Genomic DNA, 20,880 nt, shown 5'->3' with positions numbered 1-20,880 from the left:
AGAAAACCTGCAACAACCAACATTCACTGGGCTTCTTGCCTCTCAAGGCTACTCCCACTGTAACTTGTCGTGTTAGTAACACACTGTCGCCATTTCACTTCCTCTATGCTCAGACATCTGTTGTGTCCTGCTGGCTTTGGTTGTTTTTCCTAGTTTCTTTATGTGTGAAATTTGTTGCAGCTCAGCAACTCCATCGTGCAAATGTTCCATTAGTGCACATTTACTGCAGCGGCACCACCATTTGTGGCCGACACGGGGCAGTTCTGCGCCATTCTTCTTAAGTTAAGATAAGAAATACCTTTATTAGTCCCACAATGGAGAAATTGCACTTAGCTGCTGGTCGTGCTTGATAATAGGTCAGTGGTCCGGAATGTTGGATTCCAGCATTACACTGGTGAAATCTTCATCTGTTTTGATTTTTGGAGCGATGAGGAGCTGCCCCTCTCTCTCTATGGAGGTAGGCATACAAAAATGCCCAATAGAAAAATCTGTACAACAACAGCCCTAAAGTTGGGATAAAATTCAAACGAGGTTGGAGCTTTGGTTGCTGGCAACCTGGATGGTGTTGTTGAACATTGTTCATTGGAAATAATAAAAGATAAAAAGCTGGTTGAAAATATGCAAAGTTTCCTCTTAATGTCTTGAAAAAGCAAATACATCTCCTTATTGCATCTGCCAAAGGAGACTTTATTTTCAATAACTCACTATTTTAAGGTTTAAACTATGTATGATCTATGACATGAAATAGTGCTGTTAGACTTTATGTCAAAAAACATACCATACATTTTTTATGAAAACATATGCAGTTTATCTATCAGCAATGGTCTTGTTTGCGTTCTAAATGAAGGATTACATGCTCTTGCATGATGCAATTCTCCCACCTCTTGGGAGTTATGAAATCTCTTAAATCCCATTAGATAACCTCTATAATACTTTGTCATCATGCCAAAAAAAACAACTGTTTTCTGGTTCCTAGAAAGTCGGACAGAGCAGCTTAAAGTACAGTACCAGAAATGTACTGATGTGGGCTGTCCCATTCAGAGTCACGTGCATAATCCTGTCAGTTATACAAGTCTTAAAGTTATTGCAGTAAATTAAATGTCACCTTAAGATCTAATGTTCAATGCTGACTGAGTACTGCACTGTATGCAGCTGCCACTGGAGGTCAGTGTGTGTGTTGGCCTTTGAAACACTTGACTGAACAGGATTAGAGTTTTAACCCTGGCTCTCTGTGGAGTAGCAGCTAAAGCACTCAGGCATGCACCCCAAACACTTCTACCGGCTTCTTACTCACTGTTAATTCACTTAACTTTATTCAGTGGGCGCTAGAGACAACATTTGTTTGCATTGCCAAAGCTTCAGTTAGGAAATTAAAAAGCTTTTGTGACTCTTCCTGCTCTCTTTCCCCCTTGAATCTTTTCTTGCTATCCCCAACTGCATCTCCTCCTCTAAGTCTCCTTTGACCAATTATCCCTGCGACTCTCCTCCTCTCTAAACTCTTCTCTCTTTCTGTCTGTTGTTCACTTCATCCACTCATCTGTCTCTCCACCATCACTTCATCCCTCCCCTGTCAGTGTGTTGGTGTTCACCCTCTTTAGGAGGGTCACTGCAGCTTAACGCCTGTCAGCCCAGAGGCTGTTATGTAAAACTCTCTAACTCCCTCTCACTACATTTTAAACTCCCTATCTCTTGCTCTTAAAAAAGAATAAATCCTCCTGTGCTTGCCTTTAAGCCATGCACCAAAACAAAACCAGGGAGGGCCCAATGCTAATAACGCTGGTAATATTTTCAAGGCCACCCTGACAGCAGTGAGGCCAGATTAGAGTTCAATTTTTAAAGAGGACTTTTATTGTTTAAGAGGATAGTTTTAAACCTGTTAGAGGGTGATCCCTCGAAAAAGCCATCAAAAAGCCAAAGGTCCCTGCTCTCTTAAGGCCTACAGTATTGTTTCATGTGTTATAAATATGCCAATATTGAGATGTTGCAGTGGGAGATTGGGCAGAGAAATGCTGGTAGGTCATAAACTTATACTGAACTCTGTGCCACCCACACCTCTCTCCGACTGCTTTGACACACCAGAATATTTATGTGTGTCTAAAGATGTCTCTGGGGTGTGCATGTGTTGGAGGATGATTTTTTTTACCATGCATCTGAGGGCAAATAAAAATGTCTGTGAGCTGTGTGAAAGGTACATCTGTTGAGGTGTGAAATACTATTTTGCCATTTTTCCACCTCCACCTCCCTGCCACTCTTTTTCTCCCTCTCGTTCTTTGGCTCTCACTCTGTTGCACTCTGTCTTTCTGCTCTATGGAAGTGAAAAATGGACTTGGTGATTAATTTTCCAACCTGTGGAACATCAGGAAAGGTATAACAATTCTGACTGAATGATTTTGATTTTTTTTCTTCCTTTTTGTCTTCTTTCTGCTCTGATTCTATTTCCTTTTCTTCCTGTCTACCCCTTCTCACTCTGTCTCATCTCTTTCTCATATCACCCTCTCTCAGAAAGCTGATGTCGGTGTTGAAGAGATATCTGGATGTGTCCAGCCGAGGTGAACAGTGTGAGCCCATCCTCCGAACCCTCAAAGCCCTCGAGTACATCTTCAAGTTCATTGTCCGCTCACGCATGCTCTACTCCCAGTAAGTGCACCTTGTTTTGGACTGGTCATTATAACAGTGACTACTAATTTCTTTTTGAACCCTCACTGATGCAAATATAGATTCTTCAGCACTCACAGAAGCCAGTGACACTGCAGGAGTAATTGTTTTTGACAGCTCTGTGAGAAAAGGCTGCTGATTACAGCACTACCGTTGCTAATAAGCATTGATGATGAAGTGCAGAGTCCGAATGAGAGCTAATGACAGGGCAGGGGCAGGGCTGCTGAATGGGCAGCCAGCGAAACACCAGACAGACAAAGTTTCTGCAGGAGAGACTTATGACACCCACTGTGCTGAGCCGAGTGCTGCACCATACGATAAGTGTAAACACCATTTATAACTGCAGTGCAGAAGTTGATGCTGACGGATCAGAAACCTGATCCACAAGTGTTCTGTGCCTATGGGTGGCTTCAGTACCTGTCTGTGTGTGTGTGTGTGTGTGTGTGTGTGTGTGTGTGTTTGTGTTTGTGTGTGTGCTGTTTGAGCAACAATCATGTTCGTAATTGAGTGCTTGTTCACGTAAAAATGCAAGGTTTCCGTGTGAATTGTTTTATGTTGTGTGGCTCTGTTGGAAGCAGTGTATAAGTGGTTGTATAATGGCGTTTGGATGGTATCTGTGTATGTGTGTCATTTGAAGTCCACTGGTCAATAAAGGGCTGTCTTTTTAATCTTCTAGAGGGCATCACAGGCTTTGTTTGATGAAATTGGTTTGTTTGTTTATGGATGTGTGGGTGAGTTTGTTTATTTATCCAGTGTGTGCGGATTTGTTTTGGATGCATTAGTGTGGATTCCCAAGTGGGTGAGAGTGTGTGCATGTGTAGGCATGTGCATGTGCAACAGCCCACACATACATTTAAGTATAATTCTAAGTATATTTATGTGTGTGTGTGTGTGTGTGTGTGTGCACCACATTATAGCTCCACTGCTCCCAGATTGACTGCGCTCGGCCTCCCCTGGGTACCTCTGAAGCGATAAATCTCAATCTCCTTCTCTCTTTCTCTCTTTCTCTCCTGCTCTATCTGTTGTCCCCCAACTACCTGCAGCCGACAACTTGCTCTGCATCTGAAGTTTTCACATTAAATTTCTCCTCCTATAAGGCCTTGTCCTGCCAACAAACTATCATGTATTCAAGGGAGCCACTGGTGCTGTAGGTGCATCTGTAAGGCTCCATCATCATCACCATCAAGACTAGCAGTCATTAATAGTTAAACAGGCGGCACTGAAGATTTATTGGCTTGTCAAATCAGCTTCGTGTTCATGCAAAGTCTATTAAGAACGTGTAATGTTTGCTTCCAAAATATGTAAGGCACGCTGAACCAGATTTTGCTCTTTCCTTCACCTTCTTTCTGTCCTTCACGCCTTATCACTTTCACATTACTTTCCTGTAGTCTGGTTCATCCAAGGTATCTGTTTCTTTTTCCTTCCCTGGAGCACCTGCTATGTTCTATTTTTCCTCACTGTCTTATCCTCCCCTCGTCCTCTTTCTTTCCGTCCCTCCCCTCATCTTTAAATCTCACCTTCTCTGTTTTCTTCATTGCCCCTTATTTTATTTTTCTTGTCACATAAAAAATGAGGATTTTTTTTATAGATATATGAACATTTTGTATCATTGATATGATAAGGATCTTTTTATTACAAGATCATATTGGTTTCCCATGAGATATTACAATATGATTATGTAATCGGTTTTAGTTATCACAATATCTAGGCTCTCTAATTGTGTTATATTGAGATAAGGCTGACATATTAACTGGTGATATAAATTAAACCATATCTTAAAATTATGAAAAATAACATTTTATTCATCACATGAATAGCTGCAGTCACAGTGTCACAGGCTCTGTTTACACTGTTTCATTCATCGGACACAGATCCTGACAATCTATTGATGAATTCCAGCTTTTTCAGAGTTACACTAATTGGCCTAAGGGGTCTACAGTGTTTGTTCAATTGTCTGCATGAATGGACTCTTAAAAACAAGTAGGATTTAACAATACTCAAGGTAATTCTGTGACTCATTGCACCATTCTTGGATTAAAAAAAGTTTCACTGATTGGATAGTGGAGCACTTTAACTTTCATTATGCTTTACTAATGCATAGGAGCGATGTTGGTCACTGCACCATTTATTAGCTCGTCCATCTATAATGCGAAATATCTACATTTAAAAACCTTGTATCTCACTTCCTTATTGCAGCATTTTTACATTTTTACTGATTGATCCAGGGGGATCTGCATTTAAAAATCATACCAAGGTGACATTTGCTTAGGCAGGGATTTAATAATCCACGGGGGACATGTTTGCCTTGTTGTTCTCCTTTTTTTCTGTTCCTCCTCTCAACTACATGCAATTGCGTTGAACTCCTTGTGTACTTTCCCTCCCACTCCCTTCAGACCTTTTCCTTAGTGTCCCTCCCTCATTTCTTTCCCCCCTGTTGATTTCCTGCCCTTCATCCGTCTCTCTCTCCTCTCCATCTGTCTCCAGTATTAGTGAGCTGAGCTAGTATGATGTATTTATGTTGTTGTGCTCATGTGTGGGTACTGAGTGCCAGTGTGTGTATGTATGTGTGTGTAGAAGTTGTAGCAACATCCTATGATCACTTTTAGTTCCACATACATCTTTTGAGTTGATTAAAGTGCTACTCGACAGGCTGTAACATGTTATACTGTACTTAGTAAAACGTAATGTTTTAGTGAAGTGTATGTATGTGGTGGTGTGAATGCACAAGCTGGATTTATTACACCAGCACTGACCCTGACACATCTAGACATCATCTCTTTCTACACACGCGCACACACACATACACAGACAGGGCCGGTGGATTAAGCAGGACAATGCGTCTGTAATCATAACTGTACTCTGCAAAGAGCCCTGTGATAATACCTCTGTGTGTTACTGCCTAATCCCTCCCCCCACATGCTAAATTCGCTGTGTGCCACATGCTAATCCTTCCCTCCAGCACTCATAACTTCTATTGTAATTAACAACTGTAGAGCTCCGCTGAATCACACAGCGATAGTGAGGACGCGGGGGAAGTAAAGGGGCGGAGAGATGGATGAGAGAGAAGTTTGCTTGGGGTGGAGGAAGACAGACTGAAGGGATGGTTGACGAATGTGTGGGTGTTTGAATGGGATGTGAATAGCAGCAAGAAAGATAACCCTTTTTTTTGTTAAGTCAGGGGAGGATTGTTATAATCACTGCTGTCAGTGTTTATCATGTTTAGTTCTACTTTGTCAGCATAATACTGCTTAAGTTTGCTGCATCACTATAATGTAATATAGTGCATTGATTTACAAGTGTGTACTGGGGTGGCTCAATAATTACTTAGGCAGTACTTGTCTTTGGGTCTTGTCTTGAGCATCATGTAAAATAAAATATTGACTTAATAGTTACAATATAGCATCTTCATGCTGAATGTATTTTCATCCACAGTATTGAAATAAGTGAGGAACTGCAGCCAATTCAGTTGATGCCCCATTTCCATAAAAACACAAGAATATGGGTGGAATTGCACTTGTTGCTTGATGAGTCTCACAGAGAAAGCCAGGCCTGGCTCAATGAAGATAGCTTCAAAAACATTATCATTACTGACTTGGAATCAATATAAACTGTGATGAAAAACAACTACTGCAGAATAATTTACATCCCAGTGGAGTCTCTTGTTTATTTAACGAACGATTTAATGCTGGGAATAAAAAATCTGCCAAGAGGATAAAAATGGTAGATTTGTTATGGAGTCACATCAAAAAGTTTTCACTGAAAGATATAACTTATTTATTAACTAGATTCTCATTTTCATATATTTTCCTACTATTTTTTTTTTTTTAGAAAACAATTATTCTTACAAATCATGATCCTCTGGGTTATGTACATAGAATATATAAATATCCATTGCTTTGTGGACTACTGTTTGATGCCTCGAGTTTGGTTATGGCTAGAAACGTGCAGCATTGTGTAAATATGATGCCATGTTCTCATTATCGGAGAGACTTTGGATGTGTGCGTAGTTGTGTGTGTAGTTTTTCCAACCCACTAAATAAAACAAGAGACTGTTAAGTTGTTGTAGAGCATTTTTGGATGGGTTATTTTGTAATCAGACCAGAAATTAAACCGACTACACCACCAGGAAAAAGAGCCCCAGTCTGCCAGGGAGGACCCATTTGATCATCCATAGACTCACACGTGTAGGAAACATTGTCGTCAGATGAAGGGCAACCTTCTTTGGCTCATTGTCTGAGTAGCATTTTCTGTTTCCAGTGTAACATGAAAACATGATGAAATGAGTAAGCTAGCGAGCTAACGAGCCAGCCTCTAAATGAGTCAGTCTAAAATTTAACAACTTAATGCTTCATTCACATTTTCTTGTCACAGCTTAGGAAAGCACAATAACTGTCGCTAAATGAGTGTAAAAGTCATATAACACAAGACTGATGTTTAACAATAGAACAGAAATGCATTTTTGTCTCAATTACAATTTTCATATTGTTGTATTTAAAGTTTTTCCACAGTTCTGTTGCATTGAAAAATATAAACATTTCTGTTTAAATTTACATCCAACTTGACCTTCTTGTCAGCTATCCTTGTTTTTAGACTCATCGTCTCTCTCCATGTTCTGCCCTCTCTGATTATTCACCCACCCTGTTGTTTTCTCTCATTTTTTCCAATTCCTTCCTCGATCCATCTCTCCATCTCCCTTGCTAATCATGTCACGTCATGTTTTCTGATGTTTGTTTTCTCTTCCCTCTTCTGTTTTCCTTCCATTAATTTCGTCCTGCCATCCTAGGCTGTACGAGGGGAAGGAGCAGGCAGACTTTGAGGATTCGCTGAGGAGGCTTTTTGAGTCCATCAACAGCTTGATGAGAACAGACTACACCACCACTCTGCTGCTCAGGGTAATCATGCGTGTTCACTCTGCACACCATATTTCACCACCTAGCACTCCTCTTTACATTCTTCTCATCTTTACACTCACCACTTTTTGGCTGCTTCTTCTGTTTTTTTCATTGACCTGTCTGACTCTGTCTCATCTTCCTGCTCCTCCTCATCAACAACATTTCATGTGATCTCTCAATATGACTCTGACTACATCACTATCCTGCTGCATAATGTCTTACTCTTATCCTCACTATTTACACCAATGCAGAGACATACCAACAGATTGAGTCACAGAAAGTTCGGCGGACACAGAAGTTGCCTTGTCAAACATAAATCAGATATTTTCTCACACTTGTGATCAAAGGCTATTTGATGACAAAGGCACCTTCTGTCCACCAGCAGCTTCCACTGGGTTTCTTGACAGTATTTTAACATTTCACTTCTGGTGTGTGTGTGTGTGTGTAGGTTGCAGCTCTGAAGTACCTGCCAACAGTCCTGCATGATGTTGAGAAAGTGTTTGATGCCAAACTCCTCAGGTAAGCCTACCTTTAAACACACAGACACTGGCACCTTATCTTTGGTCTCATTCAGGGACACTGCCAGAGAGGATATATGGGATCTTTCAGCAAAGCTGGAGTTTTCCTCTTGGCTTTGTTCAGTGACCCCCATCCTTCTGTCCCCCACATATCCCATCCCGGTTGAGCCGTACCTTCTTTATAAGGTGATAAAAATCTCATCAAACTGACATATACACAAGGACACACACTCAAACACATTCTGCACCCCCTCCATGTGCCCCTGAGTGAATTGACAATTTCAGTGAAACCATCAAACAAAAGCCATTTGAACCTCTTCTCCCAGGTTTATTCTGAGCCTCCTGAAGAGCAAAATTACTCGGAATGGCTTGTTTAACCTCTCTTTGACCCCAAATCAAACGTACAATTCGCAGTTTAGCCCAGGAAATGACCTCATTGTGTAAACTTCACCAGTTGGAACACTTTTTTTCAACAAAGACATTTCAGGCTCTTTATTTGTTCTCTAGCAACTCCACAACCTAACATGGATCCATCGTTGTTGTATGACCTTTTCTACTTGACCGAAACATGTTAATCAAAGTTCTCTTGACTGGACACGTTTCATTTCACCCTCATCCTTAGAATTTCTCTTTTCACCTTTTTGTGACCTGTGTGTGCTTTTGTGAGTTTGTGGATTATCCACATCTGCCAGCTCAGTCCCTGAAGTGGCTCGATGTCATCACAGTGTCACAAAGGTGCTACCTCTAACACCTGCCACAAAAGACACACACAAACAAATACACACATAGGTAGAAAGGTGACGAGTGGCAGAGTTTAAAAACCGGCTCACATATTCTCACTTTCTGTCATTCATTTTCTCATTCTCTGTCTTCCACACATATTCACTCACCTCTATTGTCTGTCTTCTGCACTTCTTTACCCACACGCACACACATAAATATATCCAAGCCATCTAAACTTGAAAGTAAGGTCCCCATTGCATTCCTGATCAGAATTGCCTCAGGCAGAGTTTCTAAAAGCAAGCTGTGTGAATTACAATCACTGTGCATGAGGTGGACATCAAAGCTTTGTCTCATGTTCTGTACAGTCGCATTCTTGCACTTTGTAAACTCACCTGTAGTGTGATCCTCCGAGTGGTACAAGCGCAGCCATTGTCAGTTAAGCCTGTGTTTTAATAGCTCTAGGTGTCCTTTGTATGTCCGTGTGGAAATAGGCTGACATTTTGGGTTTTAATTAAATTCAGCTCAGATGATTAGTGGGCCTGATAAGTCTGCACTGAGCCTCTGTGCCCCAGCATGCCCTCGTGCCAGCTTATGCACATCAAAAGCAAACCTTTTTGTTGTGCTTGGGCGCTGAGGTGGTGCATTTCATTCTTTTAAGCCATTACTGAAAGTGCTTCTGCAACCTGTGTGGCATAATTTAAGGAGACAGAGACAAAGTGAGAGACAGATCAAAAAATGGAGACAGAGGGTTTGCCATGCTCCCGGCATTCAGTCTTTCTAAGTGGCATCAGGGCTTGCAACCAGCCTGTTTAATTATTCTAAAATTGAATTTGGGGCGGAGGATGACTCAAACCTGTGTCTTCATTAAAGCGTGTTTAGACTTTGGCTCATTTGTTTTCATGCAGCATACCCGACTCATATCTGTGCTGCTCTTTGCTGTTAGTGGTTGCCTAATTTATGAGTTTAAAGGAGAGATGTAAAAGAGTATGACCTGCTAAGGTGTGGTTTTGTTTTTGATCTTTGAATCAATTACATGGTGGAATTTTTTGTTAAAATTCAAAACACGTACAATAATCTGTGGAAAATTATTCCTGAATATTTATTGTGCACATTTTTCAAGAAAACAAACTTGTTACTCCTCCTGTATAATGATCTTGCTAATTATTTATTCCACTGCCTACTGCTTTCTCTTTCCAGTGAGTTGCTCCATGACTTTTATTCCTGCATCCCCCCTGAGAAACTCCAGAAACAGAAGGTGGCCTCCATGACTGAAATCGTCAGCAGCCTGCTCTTCCAGAAACAAGGTGTGTCATTTTCCCCCGTTACAGGCCTCAGCACTTAGCTGCTAACCAGTAGTCACAAATACAGTGCCAAACAAATGCCAACTCATTCTGTGTGAAATCCTTTGGAGCATTAGTTGCTTCGCACTTAAAGGTTGAGATCACATTAAAAGGTCTATTATACAGTGAGTAATTCCCGCCCAGCCACAGGACGCGGCAGACAGCTGTTCCCACTGTACTTTATGACCAGTAAGGATGTTCTTTACTTCAAAGGTTTTATCTTGATACAGTGGATAAAAGTGTGGTGCTAATACTACAAGGGTAATGTCCCATTCCCTAAAGGGCAATCCAGTAAAGCACTCTGGATAAAAGCATCAGCCAAACGGTGAAAGAACATACTGGTGTTTATGCATTTATACATAATGTATTTATTTCAAGTCAAGTCCATTTCATTTATATAGAAATGACTATGAAAGTCTTTTATATTGTAAATATTTGTTACGTTGACCTCGGCCAAGGAGGTTATGTTTTCGGTTTGGGTTGTTTGTTTGTCTGTCAATGGAATGATGGAAAAACTATGGTTTTCATAAGACTTGGTGTAATGGTGTGGTATGGCCAAGGAGGAACCCATTACATTTTGGAGTGGATACGATTCACAGGGCCGATACCACAACTACTTTTAGTATTTGTTAAAACCGCGAGATAGGGTACTGGTGCTGCATTCATTTGGTGTTGACATAATCCGAAAAATTAGTTCCTGAATATATTTTATGATCCATATTCACCTGATCCATTTCCTTTTCTTTCCATTGTCATGCAAATCCTGGAAACTGCTATCAAGTTGTTGCTCTAAACAATAAAATGCAACACTTTTACTTTGTAGCATGTTGTTTTTCACATAATAATATAAAGTTAATATACCGAAGTCTGAACTATGGCTTCCCAACAATGGGACCATCCAAAGAACACATGAATGCACTCTTGGCCATGGCGGGTAGCTGCCCTCTCTTTGGTTGAGAGAATGAATGATAAAACTACTTGTTTTGATATTTGAGAGAAGTTTGCCAAACAATGTTCTCCTCAGGTACTATTTTCTATCTAGATAAAGAAAACAAAATGGATATTTGATGTTGATGCTGTAACACACAATTTCATTGTTGATATTTTCACCTCCACTGACATTACAATCAGTGCAATGGACCCTGGTCAGATAACATCTGATTACAATCAGCACAAACGGCACCAATTAAAGTACTAGTAAAGGTCAATTCAAGTCACTCTTGCTGAAATGAGACCGTCATGAGGCTAAACTAACATCGACCTAAACATATATTTGTAATCAGTGTCAGTAGCTGCTGGTTTTCTTTTGTCCTTGTGGTGTTGACATTTCTTATCCGCCCAGACTGAAAACGTCCATGAACCTTATTGCAACCAGAAAATGAGTACACCGTTCACGCCTCAGGAGGTGTTGGTGGTGAATATAGAGAAAGATGAGTGTTATCCATATTAATGTCACTGGTGATACCTGCCGTCTGCCAGATGAGAAAAAGTAAAATCACCTAATGTTTGAGGCAGATAAGCAAGAATGTGTTTTTAGAAGGCTGCGGTTTCACTGTCATTAATGTGTCACTTTTCACCGCATGTCTCCTCTACTTTGAGGTGATTTTCACTGGATTTAGCATAATTGCGAGGGACACATGATTTTGTCTGCATCATACCTTTGAAGCGCAGTACACATCAAGGATCACACACTCCACCAATCTGACTCAACCCCCTACCTGTGTTCAGCCCTATTATGTCTGTCTAATTTGCTTGTAGTGGGTTGATAAGTGGTGGTTTCCCCTGCAGAGGACCACACGGTGATGGATGGAGTGTGCTAATGTTGTGCTGCTGTATAATACAGACTTGATAAGGGGGCCCATAATAGGGCCTCTGCAGTGCAAGCTGAAGAATTGGAAGTAGGCTCTGAGTGATTGTTGGAAAACAAATTTAGTTTCAGACAGAAATCAGTCTGAGTGGGACTGAGACGGGACACCTGCTGGGCTGTGCTACACAGATTCCGTAACATCATGGACGTTGCAACTTGTGTATGAGAATTCATTCATGCACACATGGGCCAAACACATTTGTATGTATTTGTTCCAGAGTGACTGATGACACCATATCTGGGTGTGAGTATATTTGTGCTTTTCAGTGTTTGTGCAGCAGTGCATGCTAAATGGGTGTGTGCTCTGCCTTGAATGTTGTTTTTGCCCAGTGTAGCAGCGGGTCCGCTCATCAGTCAGACGCTGCCAGCCAAGTCAGTGGCCAGTCTAGGATACGGTCCTTTATTATCGATCCTGGCTCAGATGATTGATTCCCCGGGGGCCGCGGCGACAGGCTCGGCCCTTTGGCTAGCTGTCAACATGCTCAGAGTCACACTCCCTCAACAGGAAAGGAAGGGGACAGGGAAAAAGAGGTGAAAGTATCAGGAGGGAGAGCGAATGGGGCGACAGGTAGAAAAGAGAGAGTAGGTTAAAGGGAAACCGAGCAAAGGAATGTCAGGCGTCACGCCAAAATGTTACTTTTCAGTTTTGGCAAACTGAGTCCTCTGAATTATCAGTCAATATGTGGATAACAAATGACTGTCCTGATTTAGAAATTATATTCATAGCCTGGAGTGTTTTAAAAATCATGCCAAGTTTAGAGTGTTTGTAATTTTTTAAATGGTGGAAATCTCCTTTTGGCATAAAGCACTTCGGATGCAAAAATGATGGAGATGGAGTCAGCCAGAGGTAGCGGAGAGACCAAGGAGACGTGAGCTAACAGAGGAATGTAGGGTGGAAAATAGAAAGACAGAGACACGAGGGAGACACGAGGAAGGGAAGGGAAGAATCTTTGGGAAAATAAAAGAATTGAGACTGGGAAAGAGGGATGACATGATGATTGTAGAGGTGGGGCAGAGGGATAAGAGAAGGGGTGGGAAAGATGGATGACAGAGGAGTGGCAAAGAGACAAAGGCTGGTTAGAGAAGGACTGAACAAGGTATTTGAGACGAATAAGGAGAGAAGTGAGAACAGGTGGACGGTGGTGCTGAGAGAAAACAAAATGGCTCGAGGAGGGTGAAAAAATAAGAGTAAGTGAAAATAAGAGGGAGAGACTGGCTTTGTTTTGCTATTAAACAGCCCAGAAGTGATTAAAGTTTAAGGCCTGCTCTGTGCAATCCATCTGCAAACCTGCATGCCTTTGGTCAGTGACACCCAGCCCCCCCCTTCTCCCTCCCTATCCTCTGGCACAGTGCTTATTTATTTATTCGTTCTTTTATACATTGGTCCATTCCATCTCGATCCCTGCCTCACCAAATGAGGGCTGACACTCAGTCTAATTGAGATTCATTTTAGCATTGGGATGCTAATCAGAAGGCTTGTATGCTATGGTGCTGTTCATCCAGGAGGCTGAAATATGCAGCAGAGCTAGATTATATATTTATAATGGCTAATGGCCCCCGGTGTCCTATCACTGCTCTGCAATACATATTTAATAACGCCACCTGTCTGTCTGATTGTCTGTCTGTCTGAGCAGGCCTGCCAAGCTCGCTCTCCAGGGAAAAATGTCAAGCCACTGACAGTGCAGGAGGCTCAGATGATGGAAGGGGATGGTTTGTGTATGTGTGTCTGTGTGAGACAAGAGATCACCTGCTCGCTCTTGTGTGACAGAGAGTAAGACTGAACGATCTTAGGGATCATTATTTTTGGGTTTTACTGTATATTCTAAAAAAAATTTGTACATATGAAAAAAAAAACCATTAGCAAGTCAAATATACAAAACATCTGTGTGGAAACTGGATTATAAAGCGACCAACTGCAATGCAGCCGCTCTGTATTTAAACCATTCCTTGTTATTTTATCTACTCATTTGCTTTTACTCATTTAGAAGTGCATAAAGTAATGAGGAGCATATTTGCATGTGCTAGTTGTTTCCTCACATACTGTTACTTGAAGTTTTTCTGAGGTGTCCTCATTGCAAGAGGGCATTCGTTAACATCTTTTAGCAGAAAAAGCATGAACTTCGATGTGTGTGTGTGTGCACTAAGATCTGGATAAAATAGTTTGAAATTAATTAGAAAAGGGTATGTTTTGGTTAAAACAGAAAATCTTAAATGATAAGTCCTTAACTACATATGTATGTGTGTAAGATTGTTACTTGGTTGTATGTAAGGTTGTGTGTTTGTTTTTGCTGTTATTCAGTAGGAAAGCAGTTGCTATTTTTGTAATGAGGCCCTGTCACGTGGTCACATGTATTCATTTTCCTCCAATCCTGGTTAGAAAAATGAGTGTGTGTGTCCAACTTGCTGATTTTGCCTGTCCATGTGCTTGGCTTCCTCCTGACTGGTTGCATCCATGGGCAGTGTTTGAAGGGATTGGATTTTTTTCTTTTACTCAAAAATATGCTCCTGGGATTAAGGCTCTTGGCAAGCACATTACTGTAAACACACACACACACAAACACACACACACAATGCACACGTCTACACACTGGCACACATGCACAGATACACATGTGCATCCTGTCATACGGGTTAATCTGGTTTTGAGACAAAATTAAATTTACGAGTCGCATTATGGCTCAATTTAGGCAAATTATAATGCCGTCAGGCAATCAGTGTGACAGATTGAGAGCATCAACACTGATAAAGGGGAAAAAAGAACAAGAGATCAGGGAGAGCAAAGAGCAGAGGGACAGAGGGATGGTTCTGTCATTTTGTTTGCCCACTCATTTCCCAAAGCTGGCCAAAGTCCCTGATTCAATCCACTAACCCTCTGCATTTTCTCAGCCAGGCTGCCATTTCCCCTCCTCCATCTGCTGTAGAAAAGACTGCAGTCTTGTAGTACATATTAAACAGATTAAAAGAAACCCCATATGTTTGTGTAATGCTCTTGTAAGATGACACATTACAGTAAGGTGTCTCTGTAACATGATGTAATAATAACCCATAATACAGAAAATCAGAAAAGCTGCCTGTGTCAGCTCTATTTTTTAAAAACTTTTAAACTTTCATATTAATCCATATAAACGGCAGCAATCCCATTACTTAAATTGCTTGTGCTTTACTGCAGCACATTATACAGTATTGTTGACATTGTTCACACTCATGTCTATATTCCCCTGCTGTGATTACTTAACAGATGCATGTCAGTGCTTGATGAATATGGATGAGTGATGCACTGTACAGTTATTATCGGCGGGATTTAATCAGTGTTGAGTGATCTCGGTTGTTCCTGCATTCTCTACCAATCAGCATTAGTGACAGGTCACTTTGGGCCCCAGTTATAATGATAGTGAACTGGTTTTTCTACATCTGGCCTGTAAGAGAGCTTTAGATGACAAAGATATTACCATGTACCCAAGCAGGATTTGGCTGTGAATCTAGATTTATGTGGTCTAAAGTTAGATTAGGCTGTGTTAATATATTTACCTAAATCTTCTTTTAAAAGCAAATCTAAAAAGCCTGTGCTTTTTAGAGTGGAAATATGGTATGTGATATATGTGTGAGGGTTACCCTGAGGGTAAGCAGGTGTTTGCATTCACCACAGGGGACCTGCATTTATTGTTCTGCATTTCTCCAAGCCTTTCTCAAAGCAGCTGGCTGAGCTGTAATTTCAAAGCTGTCAGCTTTACTGCTGCTCAGGCTGTGCAAGTGTGTAACAGGTTGCTTGGTGGTCCAGTAAGCCCCCATGTGCCCATATGCTCCTTAGTTATATAGACATATTAAGAGACAGATATGTGAATCATAAAAAACGTAACAGTCATATGGCTGCTGGGTCCCTCAGGCTGTCTCAAAAGTATTTCCCTGTTCCCCTCCACGCTGCTCCTTATGAACAATATCTTTATTTACTGCACACATATATTTTCTTCTTTACATTCCTCTTGTATTGTCTCCTCATTTCTCCTCTCTTCTCCTAGTCTCTCCTCTCCTCTCCTCTCCTCTCCTCTCCTCTCCTCTCCTCACCTCCTACTGTGACACTCTTTAATGTATTATTTTATGCTGTTGCATTACATTAGCGTTTGTTGCATCACATTAAGGCTCATGTCAGGCCTTACTGTAACTACATTGATATCAGGCTCACTAACACCTAGCAAAAAACTGCCTGCCATACCTGTCAGAGGATTATGAATGTAAATTGGGTACCAGAACTGGTGTGTGTGATTTGTGTGTGTGTGTTTGGGTGTTTGACAGCAGAGGAGCCATCTGCCACAAATGATTTTTGAGTGTTGTTGTACAGGCTGACCCAAAATAGCTGTGTTTACCGTAGAGCTGTGGGTTGATGGTTCCAGCAGGTTAATGAGAGAGAGAGGTGGTTTCTGTCATTCATTCAGAGTCTGCAGAGACTGCAGCTTGGGAGGCTGTGGATGAAACGCTGGAAGAAAAAGAGGGATGGATGAGACTAATGGAGCAAAGTGAATGGAGTTTAATCATTTTGGGAAATGCCTCTGTCTAACAGTCTCCTTCCGTCTCATTTATATTCTGATACATGCTTGTGTCTAGGGGTTGATCTCAATGGAAACTGAATGTAGACAAGGACAGGAAAGGGACACAACAGTCAGTGTATCAACACACTTAGCCATTAATTCATTTGATGCAGATGTGAGAGAACTTTCCGCTGTACGGATAAGCTTTCTGTTATGTTTCTCAGGTTACAGCAAAATAACATTCCTTGGATTGATGAAAGCTTAATGATCCCCGTTGGGATTCTGGGTCATTATTAAGCAGCAGCTATGACAGCTAAAGTGGATGGCATTGACGATATTACAACAAATGACTTTAACACTTCAGCAAATTGGAGATAATATAATGAAGATTCAGCGCAGGTTTCACAATTGTTCTCACCCTATTTTCCAACCAGAAGAAATACAAAGCAGGATTTCAAAACTGAAATCAGATATAGGTTCAACCACAGCCAGCAGCTTGAAGATATATTACTCTCCTATTAGAGGACACTGAGGATTAGCCTGCCCATCAGTCAAAGCAGTGACTTGGTTCACCGCAAGGCATTCATCTACCATTGATCTGCCTTGGTTAAATTGATCAAAAATGCTGTAGCAACTAATGCCACCAACAGACTAATTGGTCAATCAATTAAATAGTCATATGCATAAGGGAGCAGGGGAGGAAGGCAGAGATGAGGGGTGGCAATTAGTGGCTGACTCATACACAGTGACTAAGACAGGTGGAAAGATGATTTGCACACTGTTTGAAACACAGGGTAAAATAAATGAAAGAAGCACAGCTCAAGGGATTATCTGATCAGTATCTACAGTATCTAGTACCTGTTATCCTTGTTTTAGTGGTAAACATGACAATCATGCCCTGTTCTGTCTTTTTTATTTGTATTTCTAATTAGCAGATATCAACATGCACATGGTGTTATACTTTGGGGAACTCCTGTCAGAAATACATACCCTTTTTTTAGTTTTACTACCTAATATCCTCTCTCTCTCTCTCTCTCTCTCTCTCTCTCTCTCTCTCTCTCTCTCTCTCTCTCTCTCTCTCTCTCTCTCTCTTCTCTCTCTCTCGGCATTGGAAATATAGAAACAATTTATAGTATATATGTGGGACAATTTCCTTCAGTTGTAGGGAATAATCATGCTATGTTTTTAAAATAGGACATTAAAATTTAGGCTAAAATGAAAAATAACAGGTTCTAAGCTTGCATGCCATCATCCACTGTTTCTTTCCCTCTCTGTTTCTCTCTGACTCTCTCTTACACACACACACACACACACACACACACACACACACACACTCACTCACTCACTCACTCACTCACTCACTCACTCACTCACTCACGCACACACAGACAAATTCAATTGGCACTCTGACGTACCTTGCAAAGTGCTGCATGACACTCAGTCCATTACTGATGGGACGACGACAGAACATAACAATCACTTTTCAGTAATGTGTACTGTAGTTAATGAAACGACTATTTAGTGAAATCAAAGTCCTATCTGGCAAAAAGAATGGGCAGTTTTATCTCGTGGCCAGCCACAGTTATATGGATCTGACGCTGGCGCACAGACATGGTAATCTTTTCCCCCCCCCGAGAATAATAACAAAATATCTGTTTGGTTGGCATTATTTGTGCTTTCCTGAATAACGTTTCAGATTCTGGTACATCCCCTGCCACTTTTGCATGATATATAACATCATTTCTGCATTATATACAACAATTTACTGCTCCACACTTAGTTGCTGTAATGCACCTATAAGCTTGTTTGCCAAAATGCCATTAAAACTCATATGCTCAGTAAAGCCTTGACTTCACCGTCTGTGTGTTGTCTGTTGTTTACACGGCTAATGGGTTTCTCTTAAAGTTCCTCTTATAATGGGAGAGTACTTATGACAAAGCTAAAAAACAAAACTCTGATAACTTTGATAACTACTGGTTCTTGCAGTGTAGACACAAGAAAAACAGGGGTTCTTTGAACTATGTTCTTAAAACTATGACTTTATGTTCTTGTTATAGTAAGTTCATGTCTTTTTTTAAGTGTGTGTGTGTGTGTGTGTGTGTGTGTGTGTGTGTGTGTGTGTGTGTGTGTGTGTTTGTGTATATATACTTTGCAGCAATTATACTCAAGACAGTGCCCTTTACTGTGATTTTGTTTACTTTGATTTTGCTGACAGTATTCGCTCTGTGCTCTGGTCTTATCAGCATCATAGCTAAAATCACTGTGAAAAATGCACTTTCAGGCATCATTGAATATCAACATCATTCACTAGTGCACTCTATCATCTGAAACTTATCGCCCTATACTTTTGGGAGAGCACTCATTCACACAGCCAAGACAATTTTATGCATCTATATGAGAAAAATATCATCCCACTAAACCATTTTGAGACAGCTATCTTGCTTTAGAAATCATTCGTCAAATATATTTTACCACTCTACCATATCGAACCGAAAAGTGAGAAGTGTGAACAGACAGGCACAGCCAAAATATGAACCATAAAAAAGGAGGGCTTTAAATTTTGAAAGGGCTTTAAAGATGGAGCATGGGGAAAATGAGGAAAGAGGGAGGAAGACAAATGAGGGATGGAGGGAGAGTGGATGAGAGGAGACACCCACAGTGACATGGAGAGATGAAAAACCTGCTGAGAGAGACATTTAGTCATCACCAAGCAGGAAGACAGTTGGCTTGGTCCCAACCCCCTCTCAGCTCAAAAGATTTACTTGTCGTTGCGCCTCCAAACCTCCTCATTATCATCTTTTCTATCACTCTGTCTTCCCGAAAGCAAGGGATGACAACCAAAGGGAGGGAAGAGAGAGGGATGTAGAGAAAGAGGAAGACAACTCTGATTTACATGCCTCTTAGAAACTGAGATTGCATCTCATTATCATGTGCAATAGTTTATTGTGTTTGGCTGTCAAATGGAAAAATGGAGCAGAGAAGAGATGAGCTGGCTGCTGAGCCATCAAAGCTGCGCTCTATGTGGTGGCCTGCCAGCTCTGGTGACTGTCTGCTCTCACAAACTTGGTAACCCAAACACATAACCACACGCTTACACGGGCACAAAGAGAATCCAACTCTCACACATCAAATAGCGGTGAAGCACCAAATCAGACACAAGAAGGACAATTCACACTTGGGCACACAGACACACATTGGTATTAATAATCAAAGGCTGCGATTACAGCCAGAATAAATAGACATTTCCAATTGAATATAGATGAGTACTTGAAGCTCGGTTGGTGTGCGTTGTGAATATGTTGTGTTTGCGTCAGCACCTGTGTGTATTTCTGTTTCTTTGAAGAAGTGTGTATATCTGCTCTCTGTGAAAGCTAGATGAGGAAAAAAGTTAAAATGCATCCCAATGTTTGCCCCCAAGACATTGATTTCCATTTGCCTGTCAGTGCCTGTTGGCGAGGCTTTCTTCCACAGCATGGCTGAATTGATTTACTGCATTGTTGCACCGCGGGATAAAACACATAACGTGCAACTAAATCATACAGGCAAGTGGAACATAGAAACACAGGTGTGCAAAGGAAAGTGAAAGCATTGGTGCAGTCACCACTATTTATTTTGGTCACAACAGTGTGTCAAATTTCAACTTTTACTTTAAAAAATTGCTTTAAAATGTCACTTTTCATTTATATGCCATATTTAACCTTTTAAATAGGAGTATAATGCAACAACTGAAGAAATACTGCATCAGTTCAAATTCTTTGCTTTACTCTTTTTTTCTGCTGCCTTCATCTCCGCTGCCACTACCCCCCAACCCCCCCAATCTCATCCTTAGTTGAGCCTCTCAGGCAGCGTCTCTTTTTAGGCTGCTTCGTTACAAAGCAGCCGCTAGCAACCAAACAGACCTCTGCAAAACTGGTTTAAGGTTATAGGATTAGGGCCATGACTGGGGTTAGACACTGCCAATCCTAGAGAAGGCTGTTGGATTTATGTGGAGCCCAAACGGAAGTTCTGTTTGAGAGTCTCAAGCCAAAGAAGTTATGGAGCTGGTAGTTCTGTTCTGTACTCACTGAGAAGACGAGATACACAGCTTGTAACAACAAATAGCTGGAGATTGGTTTGATCAATTAATGGGCTTTAGTTTACTGATACATTATAGTATGTGTGGAAAAGAACTGCTGATATGCTGGGTTGGAGAAGTAGAATTATACTGGACAGAACAGAAAGGCAACGAATGGTTTCAATAGATTAATCTGCAAATGCATTATGTTATTTTATTTTATTTGTATTTATTATTACTTCCAAGGTTACGTTATCAACAAGCACAGACCAAAATTCCTCTAAATAGACCACCAACACATCCAAGCA

At 41.0% G+C, this 20,880-nt stretch overlaps 1 protein-coding gene across 1 annotated transcript in view; it reads left to right on the top strand.

Annotated features, from left to right (window-relative positions):
• Positions 1-20,880, top strand: part of LOC131981752 (dedicator of cytokinesis protein 2-like) — a 114,345-nt gene that overhangs the window by 19,808 nt on the left and 73,657 nt on the right. The window contains exons 21-24 of the mRNA XM_059346193.1: positions 2,503-2,637; positions 7,439-7,547; positions 7,996-8,066; positions 9,986-10,092. Of these exons, the coding sequence (XP_059202176.1) occupies positions 2,503-2,637; positions 7,439-7,547; positions 7,996-8,066; positions 9,986-10,092 (422 nt within the window). The remainder of the gene's footprint in view (positions 1-2,502; positions 2,638-7,438; positions 7,548-7,995; positions 8,067-9,985; positions 10,093-20,880) is intronic.

Source organism: Centropristis striata, chromosome 12 (assembly GCF_030273125.1).
Source record: "Centropristis striata isolate RG_2023a ecotype Rhode Island chromosome 12, C.striata_1.0, whole genome shotgun sequence".
Classification (NCBI taxonomy): domain Eukaryota; kingdom Metazoa; phylum Chordata; class Actinopteri; order Perciformes; family Serranidae; genus Centropristis; species Centropristis striata.
Note: the sequence above shows the minus strand (reverse complement) of the source record. Positions and strands in the feature narration are given on the sequence as shown.